This window comes from Lithobates pipiens, unplaced genomic scaffold, assembly GCF_037356315.1.
Source record: "Lithobates pipiens isolate NorthernLeopardFrog02 unplaced genomic scaffold, aLitPip1_a1.2 Scaffold_19, whole genome shotgun sequence".
NCBI lineage: Eukaryota > Metazoa > Chordata > Amphibia > Anura > Ranidae > Lithobates > Lithobates pipiens.
In genome coordinates this window covers 208,506,366-208,525,193 of record NW_027507764.1, presented here as the reverse complement: position 1 = coordinate 208,525,193, position 18,828 = coordinate 208,506,366, and the positions used below count along the sequence as shown (strand labels likewise).

The window sequence follows — 18,828 nt, the reverse complement described above, 5'->3', positions numbered from 1 at the left end:
GTCATATGTGCAGAGGTATTTGGCCATTAGCGGGGTGATTTTAACCCCCGCCAGGGGCCAAAAAAGGGTTAAACTCGCCCCCAAAGCGCTGCTGCAGCAGTGCTTTGCCAGCGTTATAGCCACTCTGCCCCATTGATTTCAGGGCTTCCACACTGGAGACACAGGGAGCTGCTCTTTCAGGGTGCTTTGCAGGCGCTATTTTTAGCGCTGTAGCGCCTGCCAAGCTCCCCAGTGTGAAAGGGGTTATGTTTGCTTTGTTTTTTTAAAACCCTCAACTTTTTTTGAATGGGTTGTAAAGAAATGAACAAACACTAATGAATTCTGTTAAATTATTTTTTTGGTGTGAAAGGGTTGTTTGGTTGTGTTTTCCTACAGGACTCACATGCAAGATCTCAAGGATGTCACCAATAATGTACACTATGAAAACTACAGGAGCAGAAAGTTAGCAGCTGTGACTTACAATGGTGTGGATAACAACAAAAACAAAGGCCAGCTTACAAAGTATGTACCATCTACACCGTACACTCACATCATTGATGTTTCTTGTTCTGTTTACCATCTTTCCCTTCCATTTCCTACTCCACCTCGTGACATCATGTTTCAGGCATTTCACATCATTCTGTTCTCTATTTCACAGTCATGTATCATTCTCCCATTGTTGCATGTGTGACATTACTATCCTAAGAGGCATTCATGTACTACCAGTCGGTATAGCCAAACTAGTTTGCAAGGTTGCGAACACGTTATTTGAAGGTTTACTCATTCTGTGCATTTGATTTATAGCCACCTAGAAGGGATAGGAAAGCTTCATCTTAACATGTTATTATATCTAAAAGAATTGCAAATGGTTGAAACGGTGTTAAAAAAAAAAGTGTCAACTTCAAGTCAGGTCTTGGAGTGCTTTGGATGCACTGCAGTGAAAAAATGCATACTTGTGTGAACAATGTGCAATGATCAGCGTGACAAGGAATGTGCTGCATAGACTGGTGGATAACTTTATGGTTGGCTTTCTGTGTAGTAGGCTGTCTGGTTTTCATTTTCTTCAAGGCCAGTTAGAGTTCAGGATGTTGTAAAAGTAGGCGTGGTGCTAGAACATGATTTTGTAGAAATAGCGACACCTTGTGGCTTCTGAGGGAGACTTCATTGTAGAGTAGTGATTGTATTTGATCAGAAAGAACAAACGTTTTTAACTTCTGCTTTTTAATGTAGCTAAATATGTTTGTACTACTGTATGACCGAGTACTGTGAGGATGAAAAGGGCAGCAGTACCAGTGTTTTATTTTTCCTATGGTTGCGAAGTTTTTAGAAAACTAGGTATACATACATATCATAGCTCCAATATAAATAAAAATGATTAAGATAATTAGTGTAAACATATAATCAAGTCTATGAGAACATTAAAGCACTCTTTGCTGAGGAGGAAAAAAAACATACTGCACCATGTGGTCACCAAAAATCAAGATAACTGCACAAGAAGTCTCTGTATGATCAAAGTCGGAACGATTTCTCCCTGCCTGTCATAGACCGCTATGATGAAATACTGCTGTCTGAGTCCGTTTACATCCCTCCATTTCCCATTGTACACTCTTCGCTTTTGGAGTATGCATTATAAAAGAATCAGACATAGATTTTTGGATACTCCTTAAGTTTGCAGTTTTTTTTTTTTTAAGAAAAAAATCAACCCATGTGTAGCCAACTGAATACAGTTCCATTAGCAAGAACAACAAGTGCAGGTACACAGCAGCTGTCCTATCTTTTCAATGCCGGTGTGAAATGTGCAGTTGTGATGACCAGAGTCACTGCATTAAGATTTGAAATATGGAAATCTTAATGCAGTGACGTGAATGCAGTCATCTCCATTACTACTATTTAACCCTTTGGAAGCAGAATGTGCATACACATAAACTCTTCTTTGTGATTGGTGGGGCCAGAAAGCAGCTTGGGGAACTGGCCTATATACAAATGTTAGGCAAAATATCAATCTGGTGGCTGCTTTAGGACACCATTTCAGTGAAAAGTATAGTAGGGCAAGTCTTCATACAGTCCCTTTAGTTTAATGCCTATTAACTTTTGAATGTGAAGTGAATAATATAAATGCATGTGAACTGATGGCACTGTCACCAATGCACTACTGCACATATTAATTCTTGCACATAACGTAAGCTTGTCTCTCTTTAAATTCTGAAGTAACCTATTTCTGGCCAATATTTTGTATGTTTCCACTAACCTGGTGATCGTTGCTTTTTAAAACTGACATTATTTAATCTACTTGCTCACTATATTAAAGTCCTAGATGCACAAATAAAGCTTTTCTTAATTGATTAATTTTGATTATTTGCTTAAATTAAGCATGCTAAGTCCTTGTGTTTTGTTTTTTTGTTTCTTTGTTTTTGTTTTGTTTTTTAGACTTGACACAGTTGAAGGCATGTAAGTGGTTCTTTAAGTTTTTGCATACATTTACTTTTATATAAAGTAATTGGCACAGTTTAAATTGTGATTTTAGTAGTAGTAATCTTTGTTGTGCTGAGAGAACAGACTCTGCATAACGTAGATCATGCTATGAAATACAATATTAATGTTACATCACTTCCTGACTGAGAAATGCATTATGGTACTTCCTGCTTACCAATATTAAGCTACAGAGAAAAGTGTGAGAAAAAGATCATTCCGTGTTCTGTGTGTACATATGAATATAGTACTGTGCAAAAGTTTTAGGTACTTGTGAAAAATGTTTAAAGTGGTTCTAAGGCCTACATTTTTTTTTTTTTTTTTTTAACCTTCATGCATTCTTTGCATTAAGGTAAAAATATGTTTGGGCATCAGCTTTGACTGTCTTTGCAAGCATACCCAAAATGGTTAGATGCTATTGATCGGGACTCTGTTGGGGGGAGGGGGGGGGCACACTATTCCTTGTTTTTTATTTTGTTGCAGATTGTTCATCATTTCAGCTGTAGGTTTGGGATCATTGTCATTCTGCAGGAAATTGAGACCAGTCGTATACCTCCATGTGGTGGTATTAGATGAGTATAAGAACCTGCCTTTCCTTCTAACAAGTGACTGTGGCACCAATTTTGACCTAATCACCAAATACATTTGCAGAAATGCAGTCCCAAACAGGCAGGGAAGTACCCCATGCTTGATTGTTGCTTGCAGACATTTCTCCAAGTGCCTTTCTCCAAGGAAAACTGCCTTCTGAAACAAATATTTAAAATTTTGTCTTACTAGTGCAGAACAACTTCTGCATTTTTTTTTTTTGTTTTTTTATTTTTTTTTGCAACCAAAAAGCCTTCCCCCCACGGTAGAAAGAAGCCAAATGACTAACCCACACAAGAAAACGCAAAAGCACAAAAACTGCCTTTGTGCTTTCTTCTGTGGGTGAGTCATTTGGCTTCTTTCTACCTGGGGGGTTTGTTTGCAGTGCTTCCACAAAGATCACTTCTGGGAAGACCGCTCTGCATTTGCAGGTAGGTGTACCAGGGCTCTAGTGATTTCTGTCCTCCTAAGCCTATAGTGCTTTAGGTCATCCTTCAGCAAATAAATGCTTGATGCATTTATTTGCTGCACTTAGTTTCAGTGGCTACTGTGTTAGCAGTCATGAGCCTTGCCCATATTTTCTTCTGCAGAGGAGCTTGAATGGCTCATCTAAGAAACAACGGTCTGCTGCAAAAAAATGGAGGGGAAACTGTGTAGAATTTAGGATTACCACTTTGTGGCTATATGCCTATAAGAGCCTACACTTCTTTTCTTTTTTTTTTTTTTTTTTACACGTAATTCTAATAATTTAAAGGCATTCACTTTTTGCAATAGGATAACTCTTAACATGTACTTGTGTGACATACTGATGCAGAGAATGTGAAATGACCATCTAAAAAAATTCAGTGAACTATCAAGAGCCTAAGACTTTTGCACAATGCTATGTGTGTGTATGTGGGGAGAAGGAATGAAGAAAAAAAAAAAAAATATATATATATATATATATATATATCTATCATGTTGTACCCTCAATGTTAATAAAGGCACATCAATGTTAAAGGATAAGTTCACCTTTGGAACATGTTACATGTTCCACCCGTATTTATGGTGGAAAAAAGTCATGTTCCAGCTCCTGCCTCCTGTTCCCTGATCACACCCAACCCCCCTGTGACAGCAGGTGGGGAATCCTCTCCCGACACCAGCTGTCACAATTTAAGTATAGGCTTCACCCTCATGGCCATGGTATTCATTCACAGAGTTCGGCCACCATATCAAACAGCTTGTAGTTTTCAATAAACTGCAAGGGTGCTGGTGAGCATTCTCATTGTTTTTTTGATTCTTCTTGTAATTTGGTGACTGCCTGCCTGTATCGTAGTCTGCAAGATCCCCGGCAATGTTTTATAGACTCTGTGCAAAAAAAAATAATAAATGCAATTTTTTTTTTTTTTTAACCTGCAAAAAGATTTGCATTTTTTTTTTTTTTTATCTATATAAAAGGTGAACTTCTCCTTTAATCAAGGGACTTTTATAATTTTTATTGTATGGATATTTGTTACTACTTCAGCCACCAATCAAGATTAGACCTGCCCATAAAAACATTGAATACTTTTTTGAGAAAATGGCAATACAAAAATCTTTGTGAACAACAGCTACATTTATGTTTTAATAAGGGAAATCTATCATGAAATGAGGTTGCTTTTGCTGACCTTTGTAAATGTATGTTACTCAGCTTTCCTAATGACCCTGTTTCTTCAATACTTATCGCTGACCCACAATGCATATATGGAAATGGACTTCTGACTATGCTCTCAATTTTACTAATCTGCATTCCTGTTCCATGCCAGTGACTCTGTAAAGATTTAAAGCAGAACTCCAGCTTTGGCAAAACCCCTATTACACCCTCCTACACAAAGCACTAAACGGTTATTACATTTGTGAAATTCCTTACCATAGAAAAGTCTGATTGAATTTTCAGGAAGTCGGCTCTGTAGTTCAAAAAATGCATCATTTATTCTGCCAAAGAGGGGCTGTTAGAACACTGATTACACCATACACTCCCCTCTCTCACTACATTTCCCATGAATCCTTTGGGATTGCAGTGAATGTGGGAGGGTACACTAGGCCTGTACATGTTAAATGTGAACAAGCCCTCTTCAACATAAATCACACCCCTCATTCTGCAGCCAGCCAGTGATACTACTCGGTAACAAACAGAATTGGGTAGGTTACAGCCTTATGTATGGAAATTTCAAACTTCAGTGCAGTCTCATCAGAGCCCATAAGTGCAGAGCGGGGATCATTATGCGACACCGGCCCGGGTGATGGGGGGGGCATCTCGGGCTGTGACAGATCTTGTATATTAAACACCAATCACAGTAACATCCCACCTCCAGGGCTTGACAAACACGCTGGTCCAATGCCAGCCCAGGAGGCGGGGCTGTACAGCGATCAGTGTTTCAAATACAAGATCTGTCACAGCCCAAAACCCCGCTGTGTCACCCAGCTGATGTTTAGTAACTATCCCCCCTCTGCAGTGAGAAATGGGGGGCGGTGCTGGCAGTGAGCAGAGGAGAGGAAACCACCTCTATGGGTGGGTACAGACCAGGTGCTCTGAGACCCCCCCCCCCCCCCCCCCCGCCCACTGCAAATTTGTGCCAAGTAAAAATACCTGCTTGCTGTGGATAACTACACGTGGGCAGTGACAAAACCTCTGGCTGAGGATATCGGAGGAATAGCAACCAGCGCTCTTACAAACCTGATATCACCTGGCAGTAATTGCAGAGGAACTACAAATCTCAGAAGAATATGGATGGCATAGTCAGTGACGGTAGGAGATCAGCAAGGACATGAGGAAAAAGTTTTCCCCAGTTCTGCTTTAAGCCAGTGGATCAATAGAACAGGCAGCTGGCGTTTTCAGGATCACTGGTAGTTCCTGTACATTAAAATTTGTTTACTTTGTTGCCTCAACACAAAGTTTAGGTTTAGGGTTGTCACAAGTAGAATTTGTACTTCCTGGGGAAACAAAGGCTTTTAGAAGAGGGTATTACAAAGGGCTCTACTGCTGGGTTTATTTTGCTAGAAATTGGGAAGCCAGATATCTTATGTCAAAAATTGGACTTATCGAAGCTGCAGAGAAATCATCTGAAAAAATTGAATCCCTTTCTCTAAGTGGTAGACCGTTTCTGGGAGATATTACCTATAGCTGCTAATTTCACACAGAAGCCAGAGAACATAAGATAGGCCATGTACGGTTCTGTAGAACTATCTGTCTTTTTGGAATGTTTGTCTCCTGTCCACATGTCAGCTGGATTTACTGATACAGACGTACAAGTTAAGAGGTATGATATAATGGTTAGCTCTATCTGGTCCCTTAATTTTATCAATGCAGAAATATATAGAGGCGGATCACCAGTGCTTGTGTGTCCAAAACCTAACATCATTACTCAGAATATGCTTATACAGAAGAATTGCTGTATAGGTGATCTCCTAATCCATGCAATTTGATCTGTGTTTATATCCTTCTGGTGTATTCAGATTGGATGTTGTCGTCTTTAATTGGCAGGTTACTTTGCATCATGGTGGTTATTACCGGGTAGCATCAATACCTCACCATCCCATCTGTTATCATTTTACTCACTTTAAGTATTAAGTGTATTTTCATGCTGCCTTTCAGTTACCTATGCTGTCATGTGTTATAGGAGCCCATTGGCTCAGATGGAAGAAGAAAGAAGGGAGCATGTGGCCAAAATGAAGAAAATGGAGATGGAAATGGAACAGGTATTTGAGATGAAAGTCAAAGAAAAGGTTCAGAAGCTGAAGGACTCTGAGGCAGAAGTAAGTATATCTTTCATAATCTATTACTAAAAAAAGAATGTTTAGAAATCCATGAACAATATTTAAAAGCGTTGCTTAGGCAGCATTTAATCAGCTGTATGTTTGTATTTGTAATGGCCGCAGCTTGCAGTTTTATTAATGTGAATGATGATAATCGGCTTCAAAACTGTTCTTTAAAGCAGAGTTCCGACTTTAGATAATTAGATTAGCAGCTACAAATACTGCAGCTGCTGACTTAATAATCGCACACTTGCCTGTCCCAGGGTCCAGCGATGCAGCATTGTAATGGTGGGCGCCTGGCTGTGGCTTCACAGCTGGGCACGCACTGCGCATGTGCGAGCCTCGCTGCGACTGGCCGGGCAATCATCTGGGACCTGTGACGTGTCCTAGATTGCCAAGAGGGAAGGGGGAGAGGAACTTACGGTGCCCGGGAGGAAGTGGAAGCGGGCACCCTCTAAAAAGAGTGTTCCGCCTCCACCCCCAAAAAATGACATGCAAAATGTGGCATGTCAGGGGATCACCTTCCCTTAAAGCGGAAGTTCCATTTTTGGGTGGAACTCAACTTTAAGTGCTGATGCTTGTTGGCATCTACTGAATGTTCCTCCCCTACTCGGTTTTAATTCATTATGTAAACTAGTGGCATGCATCTGCAGAGATCATACATTGTAGTGATGGAAGCAGAATATCGTTGATCACTTAAACGGTTCATTTTGGTATTTTACGCTCTAGACTTCTGGAAAGTTTTCAGATTGGTACTTGCATGTGGATCCTATTATAATTTAGAACTCTACAAACCGCACCATTACTCTACTGTTCGATTGAATCCCATTTTTTTTCTTTTTGTTTTCGTACTTTTTGGTATTTTTTGTGTGTTTACACATATTGCTTAGATTTTTATTGTTTTCCCATGTCCTTTAAGCTTCAACGACGTCATGAGCAGATGAAAAAGAACCTTGAAGCTCAGCACAAAGAATTGGAAGAAAAGAGACGCCAGTTTGAGGACGAGAAGGTCAACTGGGAGACTCAGCAACGCATACTGGAACAGCAGAACTCTTCAAGGTTAGAAATGCTTGTTAACTTACTGTGTGTGTATAATATATATATATATATATATATATATATATATATATATATATGTATATGTATGTATGTATTAATCCGGAAAGGAATTCAGAGCTTGTTACAGCCTTGATCCAAAATGGATTAAATTTATTTTCCTCTAAATTCTGCAAACACACCATAATGACAACATGATAGCAGTTTGAAATCTTTGCAAATTTATTAAATAATAAAAAAAACTAAAACAAATGACATGTACATCAGTATTCATAGCCTTTGCTCAATCTTTTGTTGACGCATCCTTGACCCCAACTACAGCCTCAATTATTTTCAAGTATAACAGAAACCAAAGAAGAGCTTGCGCCGCTCCAGGCAAATCTTAGGTGCAAATGGATAAGAGGTGCAGACCCCAGCTCACCACTATCCAATGTGAATAAAATAAGGAAATGGTCGCACTCTGAATATGCCAAAAAACTTGCTTGATGTACCTTTATTGTCACAAGTGTATCAGACAAACACAGGACAGGCAGTTGATGTGTTTCACAAGCGACAGCTTACCGTATATACTCGAGTATAAGCCGAGATTTTCAGCCTCTTTTTTGAGGCTGAAAGTGCCCCCCCTCGGCTTATACTCGAGTCATCGCTGTCTGCCCGCTCGATCAGCGTGTCGAGCAGACAGACAGCGGCCATTCTGTAATTCAAAAGCCGCGCCTCCGGCTCCGCCTTCGCCTGTGATAGGCGGAACACTGAATTTCCCAGCAGCCTGTGTTCCGCCTATCACGGACATCGTATCATCCTCGTACTGAATTTCCCAGCAGCCTGTGTTCCGCCTATCACGGACATCGTATCATCCTCGTACTACGGACGAGGATGATACGATGTCCGTGATAGGCGGAACACAGGCTGCTGGGAAATTCAGTGTTCCGCCTATCACAGGCGAAGGCGGAGGCGCGGCTTTTGAATTTTACAATGGCCGCCGAGGCGCCGACGAAGAGGGCACGGGACGGAGGCAAGGCAAGGCACGGCACGGGACGGAGGCAAGGCAAGGCACGGCACGGGACGGAGGCAAGGCAAGGCACGGCACGGGACGGAGGCAAGGCACGGCACGGGACGGAGGCTCGGGACAAAGGCTCGGGACACAGGTAGGCTGGACACACACACACACACACACACACACACACACACACACACACACACACACACACACACACACACACGGATGGATACACACACACACACACACGGATGGATACACACACACACACACGGATGGATACACACACACACACACGGATGGATACACACACACACACACGGATGGATACACACACACACACACGGATGGATACACACACACATGGATGGATACACACACACACAGGGATGGATGGATGGAGACACACACACACACAGGGATGGATGGATGGATGGATGGAGACACACACACACAGGGATGGATGGATGGACACACACACACACAGGGATGGATGGATGGATGGACACACACACACACAGGGATGGATGGATGGATGGACACACACACACACAGGGATGGATGGACGGACACACAGGGATGGACGGACACACAGGGATGGACGGACACACACACAGGGATGGACGGACACACACACAGGGATGGACAGGCATGTCTCACCCTCGGCTTATACACGAGTCAATAAGTTTGCCAGTTTTTTTGGGGGTAAATTGGGGGCCTCGGCTTATATTCGGGTCGGCCTATACTCGAGTATATACGGTACTTGTTAACAACAACCACTCTTTTTGAGTATAGTGCTACAAGCTTGGCACACCTATTTTTGTAACATTTTCTCCCATTCTTTGCAGGACCTTTCAAGCTCCATTAGGTTGGATGGGGAGTATCGGTGCACAGCCATTTTCAGATATCTCCAGAGATGTTTGATCAGGTTCAAGGCTCTGGCTGGGCCACTCAAGGACATTCACAAAGTTGTCCCATAGCCACAACTTTGTTATCTTGGCCGTGTGCTTAGGGACGTTGTCATGTTGCAAGATGAACCTTCACCCCAGTCTGAGGTCCAGAGCACTCTGGAGCAGGTTTTCATCAAGGATGTCTCTGTACATTGCTGCATTTATCTTTCTCTCGATCCTCACTAGTCTCCCAGTTCCTGCTGTTGAAAAACATCTCCACAGCGTGATGCTGCCACCACCATGCTTCACTGTAGGTATGGTATTGGCCAGGTGAGGAGCGGTGCCTGGTTTCCTCCAGACATGACACTTGCCTTTCAGGCCAAAGAGTTCAATCTTTGTTTCATCAGACCACGGAATTTTGTTTCTCATGGTCTATAAATGCATTTTGGCAAACTCCAGGTGGGCTATCATGTACCTTTTTATTGAGGAGATGCTTCCATCTGGCCACTCTACCATATAGGCCTCATTGGCGGGGTGCTGCAGAGATGGTTGTTCTTCTGGAAGGTTCTCTGCTCTCTACAGAGAAACGCTGGAGCTCTATCAGAGTGACCATCTGGTTCTTGGGCACCTCTATGACTAAGGCCATTCTCCCCCAATAGCTCAGTTTGCCCGGGCCGCCTGCTCTAGGAAGAGTCCTGGTGGTTTCAAACTTCTTCCATTTATGGATGAAGGCCACTGTGCTTATTGGGACCTTCAGGCTGGATTCACACTGAAGAGGGCTGCGGCTCGCAGCAGGCAGTCCGGGTGTGTCCGTGTTCTCAGTTTGAGGGACGAATCGGAGGCGATTTTTACTTGAATTTTTGAGATTGCATTTGCATTGAGATTGCATTTTTTTTTTTTTTTTATACGATTAATCGTGCAGCTCTACAATGCAACAAAGTTGGCCTGTACCTTTAGCAGAGAAACAGCCCCAAAACATAATGTCTCCACCTCCATGCTTGTTTGTTGGGATGGTGTTCTTAGGGTCATAGTCAGTCAGCATTTTTCTTCCTCCAAAGAGCTCAATTTTGGTCTCATCTGAGCACAGCACTTTCTCCCAATGCTTCTCTGGATCATTTAGGTGTTGGCAAACTTCGGATGGGCCTGTACATGGGCCTTCTTGAGGAGGGGGACCTTGTGGGCACTGCAGGATTTCAATCCATAAGGGCGTATTGTTACCAATGGTTTGGTGACTGTGGTCCCAACTGCCTTGAGATCATTCACAAGCGCCTCCTGTATAGTTCTGGGCTGATCCCTCACATTTCTCATGATCATCCTTACCTCATGAGATTAAATCTTGCATGGAGCTCCAGACTCCAACAGTTGTCTCCGTCTCACCAAGCTTCTTGCAGCCCATTCCAGCCTTGTGAAGGTCTACAATCTTGTCCCTGACATCCTTTGGCAGCTCTATGGTTTTAGTGAGGTTTGTATGGAAGAAAGATTCTGTGGACAGGTGTCTTTTTATAAAAATAACGTGCTGTCGTTAGGAGCACCTTCTTAAATTGACAGGACTAATCTGTGTACCACCTGAGCACACACTGTACCCACTCTGTGAAAGCTAGAATTATTGTTGATTGGCAGGGGGATCAAACGCTTATTTTGCTCACTGAATTGCAACTCAATTTATTACATTTGTATTGTGTTTTTTCTGAATTTTTGGTTGCCATTCTGTCTATCATTTAAAATACACCTATGATAAAAATTGTCGACCCTTCATTTCTTTGTAAGGCCTGATTCACACCTAAGCATTTTTTGTGCATTTTGCAGATTTTCACTACAGTCCATTTAACATGGTTTTCCATGGAACATGTTTTGTAGTGCAAAAAGCACTAAAAACGCATAGGTGTGAATCAGACCTAATTTTCGGGTCTAGTTCATGGCAGCCTTTTATCTTTAAATCAATTTTTGTTAGGATAAAGTAAAAATGAACTAATCAATTTTCATATGCGATCATTTAACAGCGTCACTTTTCTAAGTATCAAATGTAACCATTCTAACATTTCCAAGAGATTCTTCTGTAATATCTGACAGCACATGTTGAATGTTGTCATAGCAATGTAGCTATAAAAGGGATCAGCATAAGAATTGCAATTGTTTCCATAGCAACAAACTATCGTTTTCAGAATACAAGTATTTTGTGTAATTTTGAAGGAAAACTTTAATTTTAACCCCTTTTTCCTTAATCTCTCAAATGCCATTTAGATTCAAAATTTTATAAGGGTGTGTTTATTTGCAAACCTCTTCCTATCCTTGGACTCTAGTTTAAAAAAAAAAAAAAACCACATGCCTGATGAAGGGGTCCTGCATGGCTCCAAAACTTTGCACTCTTTCGCTGAAATGTGATAACTTTTGAGTAAGACCGTCGGATATTACTTGAAGATTCATGGTATGCTGGTAAATATGTACATTGGTCTGAGGTTTTCGGTCTCCAGCTGGCTATTGCTGCAGCACCTTCTATCCATAAGCCCATTCCAGAAACATATGCAATGGGAATATTAATGTTGACTGGCAAAAATAAATATTGGCCAGCCTGTAATGACCCCTTCCACTGCCAGCAAGCCTCCTTTTTGCTAGTGTCCTATGAGAATGGAGTACTTTCTACAGTTGCACCAATGCCAGCTTGTCTTAGTGACTTCAAATCTCGTGCAAAGAAATCTCTTTGCAGTGCGATTTGAGCACATTCATTTTGTATGGGCTCAAATCGTACCTCACTGCATGAAAAAATAGGTAGCGGTAATTGGTATCGGTGAGTACCTGATAAAGTATTGGTACTCGTTCTTAAAAATCGGACATCGGTGCATCTCTAGTACTTTCTATTGTGAAAACTATTTTTACTAGCCATTTTCTTTTTTGAGATTTGTTTTCTTCAGTTAAGACTTTGTGTACGTGCTGCTGAGCTGGTCTCTTTATGCAGCTGTCCAGATTAACGTATCCTCAACAATCGCTTTGGAGGCCATACCCAGACCCTGCTGGAAAGGAGAGGACCATCTGGAATGTGGCCTTTGGGCACTGGGCGCCCTCTTGGACAGTGATGGCGAATCTTGGCACCCCAGATGTTTTGGAACTACATTTCCCATGATGCCCATGCACTCTGCAGTGTAGCTGAGCATCATGGGAAATGTAGTTCCAAAACATCTGGGGTGCCAAGGTTTGCCATCACTGCTCTAGGACATAAGGCCTCTGGCACAACTGCTAGTGTAACCCATTCTCTGCAGACTCTTTAATTAGTAGGCTGTGTGGGCTGAGCATCAGGAGAACCCATGTTTATTTGGGCACTTGGACGCCTGTTTTTAGAGCAGATTCAATTTAGTGATTCACTCCTCTTGACCGTAACGGTTGGTACATTTAGTTAGATCAGTGCATGCAGCCAATTGGCTGCAGTGTTGATTAGTGTATTCTGACAGCAAAGAAGTTCCATACAATAGCACAGGAGTGTGTGTGTCCCTAGCCACCTTGAATGGGGCAGTCTGTTTTTAGTATTATTTTTTTTTTTTTCCGTCAGCTGACTGATGAAAACTGAAAAGCGTATGGCTACTTTAAGCGTATTTGCCTATCCCAGTCGAATAAACCTCAAGCTGGGAAGGTTTTTTTGTAGACGCCTGGGTAAGAGATGTAATTTCTAGGGGCTACAAGCTAAAGTTCAGCTCACTGTCCTCTCTTACTGCTTCATGTTGATCAATCTGTCGGTCTCCCCACTGACTAGCAAATCTCAGTACTGCTCTTGCAGATCTTTTGAACATCTGTGGACATCAAGGATGCATATTTGCATGGCTCAGTCTTTTTAGCATATCGCTACCTCCATTTTTGCAGTGGAGGCTAAACACTATCAGTTTTTAGCCTTACGATTTGGTTTATTTTCTGCACCCCCAAGTAATTACCAAGGTTTTGGCACCTGTGTTTGCCCTTGCTATGCTCCCAGAGCATTCTCATCCGAGAATATCTGGACAAACTATTGAGGGAACGGTCAGTTCAAATTATGACTGACAATGTGATGCAAACATTCTGGACCTCAAAAAGGTTGGGTTGAATCATGCACTTTCAGAAGTCAATGCGACATATTACTTGGAGTATCTGTCTCATCTTTGACCAAGCTCAAATCAAAGTTTGTGTTTGTTTTTTCAAATGATACAGTCTGAGCGTCAACACAATCCTCTTTTGCTTTCCCTGGGGCTGATGTTAGCCTCTTTCCAGGCAGTACAGTTTGGCAAGTTTAACTTACTACCCCTACAACTCAGCCTGTCATCAAGGAATAAATAGGTTTAGTCTCTAGACTAATCCATTCTCCTGACACCAAGAACCATCTGTGGCCTAGTAGCCTCAAAATTCTGCTCTGGAGTTGAGAAAATACTTCTTCCAAAATGCTTGAAAGATTTACAACTGATAATTACAATGATGCCAGGCTAGGAAGGCAGCTCAGATGCCTTGTCTGTGCAGGGAAATGGCTACCCGAGTAATACAGATGGCGATGATCATTTTGGAGCTGAAGGCGATCTTGTTGTCCCTACCACATTAACCCCCCCCCCAACCTGGAGGGTCATCCAATCTGGATTTAGCCGGACAGCGATACAGTAGTAGCATACATCCTACATCATTCGTGGTCCCTATACTGAAAGTATGTCCGGACCCCTGTCACAAGTAGGGGGATACTGGATGTTGACCTAATATTTAAGTTCAACAACAAACTGGAAAGGCTTGTCTCCAGATGCAGAGATCCTCTGCAGGAAGCAGTGGATGTACTACTAGCTTCATGGGATCAGTACAGGTTGAACTACACCTTTCTTCCTCTGAAACTCCTTCCTTGTCTACTTTGCAGAATCGAGATAAAGGGCAATTCAGTAATGCTTAGATTCAAACTTGCCCAGGTGGATAGGGAACTCAACTTGGTCAGATTTCTAGTAGATATGCCGTGGACCCTACTGGATCAGCCTGATTTTCTATCCCAACGTCTTTAACTTTACCAGGCACTAAATGTGATAGTATGGCCAGTTAACATCCAGGTCTTGAGGGACAGGGCCCTCTCTGGGTAATTCCCACACTGTTAAAAGCTTGAAAATCTACCTCCGCAGGGTCTACAATCACACATAGGAGGCATATTTTGCATGGTGCAGGGAAAGAAAGTTTCACTCCAGGAAATACTCTTGTGATAAGAATCCTGACCTTTCTGCAGACAGTCCAAACAAGATATGCACACTGCTCAGGCAAATTGTAATAGGCTGGCTGCTGCAGGTGCTCGCCACCAACAGTAGCAGATACACGAAAGAAGAAAATGGCCACACACCACAACCAAATAGAAGCCTTTCAACCTCTTTACTGTCACCCTGCCAGGCAAGTATCACAGGAACATTTGATGACGTGTTTCACACAAACTATTCGTGCTTGTTCACATCAATCACAGTGACATTAAAGACATTGAAAGGCAACTATTTTGCTGTTGAATGCGGCTATCTTGTATCTTTCTGCAGACAGGCCAGGGATAACATTTGGCATTGAGTATCAAGGGGCAAATCTCTTCCCTTGCCTTTTTCAAAGACCGCAACTTTCTTATTTGATCTTTTGTTTAGGTCGTCTCTTCCTCCTGTGACTCCTTGTGTTCTGAATCTCGTTCTGTCTATACTTCATATATCACATTTTAAACCAGTCAGGGTTTTTCCCCTTTCCATTATAATGTGTAAGGCTGCATTTCTTGTTGCCGTCATATCTGGTGTACTTGAGCTGGCAGCCTTGTCCTATAAAGAACCATTGCTTATCTTACACAAAGATGAGGTAGTGCTGCGGTCCAGAGCGTTGTTCCATCCTAAGGTGATTTCGGCCTTCCACCTCAATTGGGACATTGTTCTTTCCTCTGGCAACAGAAGAGAATTTCCTTTCACTGCCTGGATGTTTGGACTATTCGGGTTTAGCTCTTCTACTGCTTCCATTTATAAACACTGACATGTCTTGTCATTCCTGATCATTCTCCACCATTCCTCCGTGGCTCAGAAACTCAAACTTAGTCTTTAAAGTTGTTGTAAAAGACACAATGTTTTTACCTTCGTGCATTTAATGCACAAAGGTATAAAACCTTCTGTGAGCAGCAGCCCCCCCTCCCAATCCAGCGATGTCCACGCGAGCCTTGTCTCTCCGGGGACTTGCACTTCTGATTGGCTTTTTTATGCAACAGGAGCCATTGTACTGTCTATCACAGCCAGTGAGCCAATCGGAGAGGGGTGGGGGGCACACCTCTGTGTATAGGACACACAGATCCATGAGTCGTAAGCACCTGCTTTGGGGGCAGGAGGGAGGAGCCAGGAGCACCAGTGTGGAAACCCGAGGAGGAGGATCTGGGCTGCTCTGTGCAAAACCATTGCAGAGAGCAGGTAAGTATAACATGTTTGTTATTTTTAGGGGGGAAAAAGGCTTTTAGATCACCAAGTATCAAGTTCCACACTTCCTGTTAAAGCTCACTGTACTAGATCTGTAAATGTCTCTTGGGGTTTGCAAGGGTCTCACCTAGTCTTCTGTTTGCATGTTCTCTAAGTTTTACCAGGTTAATGTCCTGTAATGAATGGGAAAGGAAAAAATGTTAATGCAAATAGTTCTAGTTTCACTGTGTGTCTCAAACAGCAACTAGATGTGGAGGACGCTCATATCTTTGCTTAGCATATGCTTAAAAGAAGTCTGTCAGTAAAAAAGTCACAAGCCATTGCTAAGCAGTCAGAGGTCACCTTATGTCTGACAGTTACAAGTCATGCTTTACCCTACCACTCAATTTACCAATTATACAGTTGACAAGCAGCGCCTGTCAGACTTCATATGACCTCTGGCCCTAGTTCTAACTGAAATCCTTCCCCAACTAAGGCTTCAACCTGACAGTAAGGGGTCTTTCACACGGTGGTTGATTGTTATTCAGTGTGCGTTATTGCAGTGGCTGGCAGGCTTTCTACTGGCAATACTCCTCCCCCGTCAATTGAATAGGTATTTTTGATGTATATGCTGTATTGTAACTGCAAGCCAAACCCTGGCAGCAGGACCTCTTGTACTTAATTGGGTCACATTTGGCAATAATGTCTGCTAAATGCGATTTGGGGGTATAATTGTTTCTGTGCCATGTGTACAAACCTGGATGGCTGCATGTTATCTTTTAGGTGGGGTGGAAGCTCAACCTGTTTTTACCACAAGCCATCCCCCCTACGCTTCACCCCCCAGCCACTTGTCTGATTGAGGCCTAAAACCAATAAGGGTAGGTACAACCTTTAAGAAACCCTGTGGCAGAATAATTTTTGGAATTTTCAAATTCCCACATAAATCAAGTTGTGAGTAGTTCTGGAGTATTAATTATGTTTGTTATATTTTGGAATATATTCTTATATATATATATATATTTTTTTTTATAGGACCTTGGAGAAAAACAAGAAGAAAGGGAAGATCTTTTAAAACATTTCTCCACCACTATACCTTTTACCAGTTGCCAACTTGCCAGCCCAGACATCAGTGTTTGTTGGAACCATTCAGCCACTTTTGAAACCAGATGCATCCATTAATGTTGGATTTAATGGCATGACCTTTATTTTTTCTTATTATTCTCAATGGATATTAAGATGCCTTGAATCGTTTAAGGTTTTTGCATACCTGGAGAACTAGACGCTGCAATGCTCCCTTCTCCCCTCTCTGTTTCTCTTTTTAACTGATGTCTCCATTTTAAAATCAAGAAAATAAAAGCATTTTACGGTTGTATATCTGGGGGCTGGTAGCAGAATATTCCACAATACAAGGACTCTGGCTTACAATGAAGATAAAATGCCATACTTTTATTGCATTTGCTAACTTGCGCACATGTAATACAAAAACTTCCATGCATACAGTTTCTTGTAATTTTGACTTTTCCCTATTTTGACACTTCCATTGTTTAAAGTACATATGGGAATTATAAGCTTACAGTGCACAGATGGCTTTTTTATTTTCTCTCCATTGTTTCATGACCAATCTCTTATGTTTGGGCAATATCTAAAATATATGCTCCATTTATTACATTCTTTAACCAGGAGAGTCTAATTACTGCTTCCTTTTATAATGACATTTACCTTAGATATTTTCCAACTATCGGTCCTACTAAATTAATCTACATATTATTTCTTTGCTGTAGGAACCAATGAGTAAAACTTTTTTTTTTTTTAATTTGTATTTTTTGTTTTGTTTTGTTTTTGTTTTGTTTTTCTGCATCTTTACATACTTCCCTAAGTTTTGTGATAATGCAGCAGGAATGGTGCATTTATAGGTCATTTCTAGATAAAATTAACAAACATTCTGTTTCCTCCTTATTGTGCAGTCTATTTTATGTTTTGCTAGAAATGGGAATCGTGACCTCACAAGAAGAGGAACATCACAATTTTTGCATTTAGTTGTATTCATATACTGCATTTCTGTATTTTTTTTTTTGTTTGTACTGTACAAAGTCACATAATAAACAATGTTGTGATGTAATACAGCAAGTATGGTTTCTTACCTTGTTTATTCAAAATTCTTATTACCATGGTCATAGTAACCTATGTGCAGTGACGTGCAAAAGGAAACTAAAATGCTTTTGAGTAAATTTTAATTCCTCTATTTCATTAATATTAAACTCTTTTTTAGCTGGCCACCATAACCAAAATTGTAAATCAAGGACATATTAAAAACCTTTACAGCTCATCACTTTGGAACTGACCCTAAAATTATTCTGTCCATGATGTGTTTTGACACCGAAAATGTGTTGCATAATATACTGTATGCATGTATACAGTATATATACTGTGTGTGTATGTATAATATTCTGTAAACATACTTGCACTAGAGTGAGATTTGTGCATTGAGGTGTGTTGAGAGCCCATTCAAAATGAATTTGCTTAGCCCAGTGCCCCATGGATGTTGTGAGTTTTTTTTTTTTTTTTTTTTTTTCATTATTTTTTAAGGAACTTTTTATTTTTTACTTCCTCGCTGCTTTCCATCCAATATTTATCTACTTGGGGTGCTGTGCTTCATCAATGAGCCAGGTAAGGCCAACGACCACTAGGAGGCAGCATG

The 18,828-nt window shown here is 41.4% G+C and overlaps 1 protein-coding gene across 2 annotated transcripts in view; it reads left to right on the top strand.

Moving 5' to 3' along the window:
- Nucleotides 1–18,251, top strand: part of SEPTIN7 (septin 7) — a 124,976-nt gene extending 106,725 nt beyond the window's left edge. The window contains exons 9-13 of one of the 2 annotated variants that reach the window (XM_077491667.1): nucleotides 376–501; nucleotides 2,407–2,427; nucleotides 6,672–6,807; nucleotides 7,727–7,866; nucleotides 17,163–18,251. In XM_077491667.1, the coding sequence (XP_077347793.1) occupies nucleotides 376–501; nucleotides 2,407–2,427; nucleotides 6,672–6,807; nucleotides 7,727–7,866; nucleotides 17,163–17,202 (463 nt within the window). In that variant the 3' untranslated portion in view covers nucleotides 17,203–18,251. The remainder of the gene's footprint in view (nucleotides 1–375; nucleotides 502–2,406; nucleotides 2,428–6,671; nucleotides 6,808–7,726; nucleotides 7,867–17,162) is intronic. The other variant, XM_077491668.1, reaches the window with a different exon arrangement.
- Nucleotides 18,252–18,828: the final 577 nt, after the last annotated feature.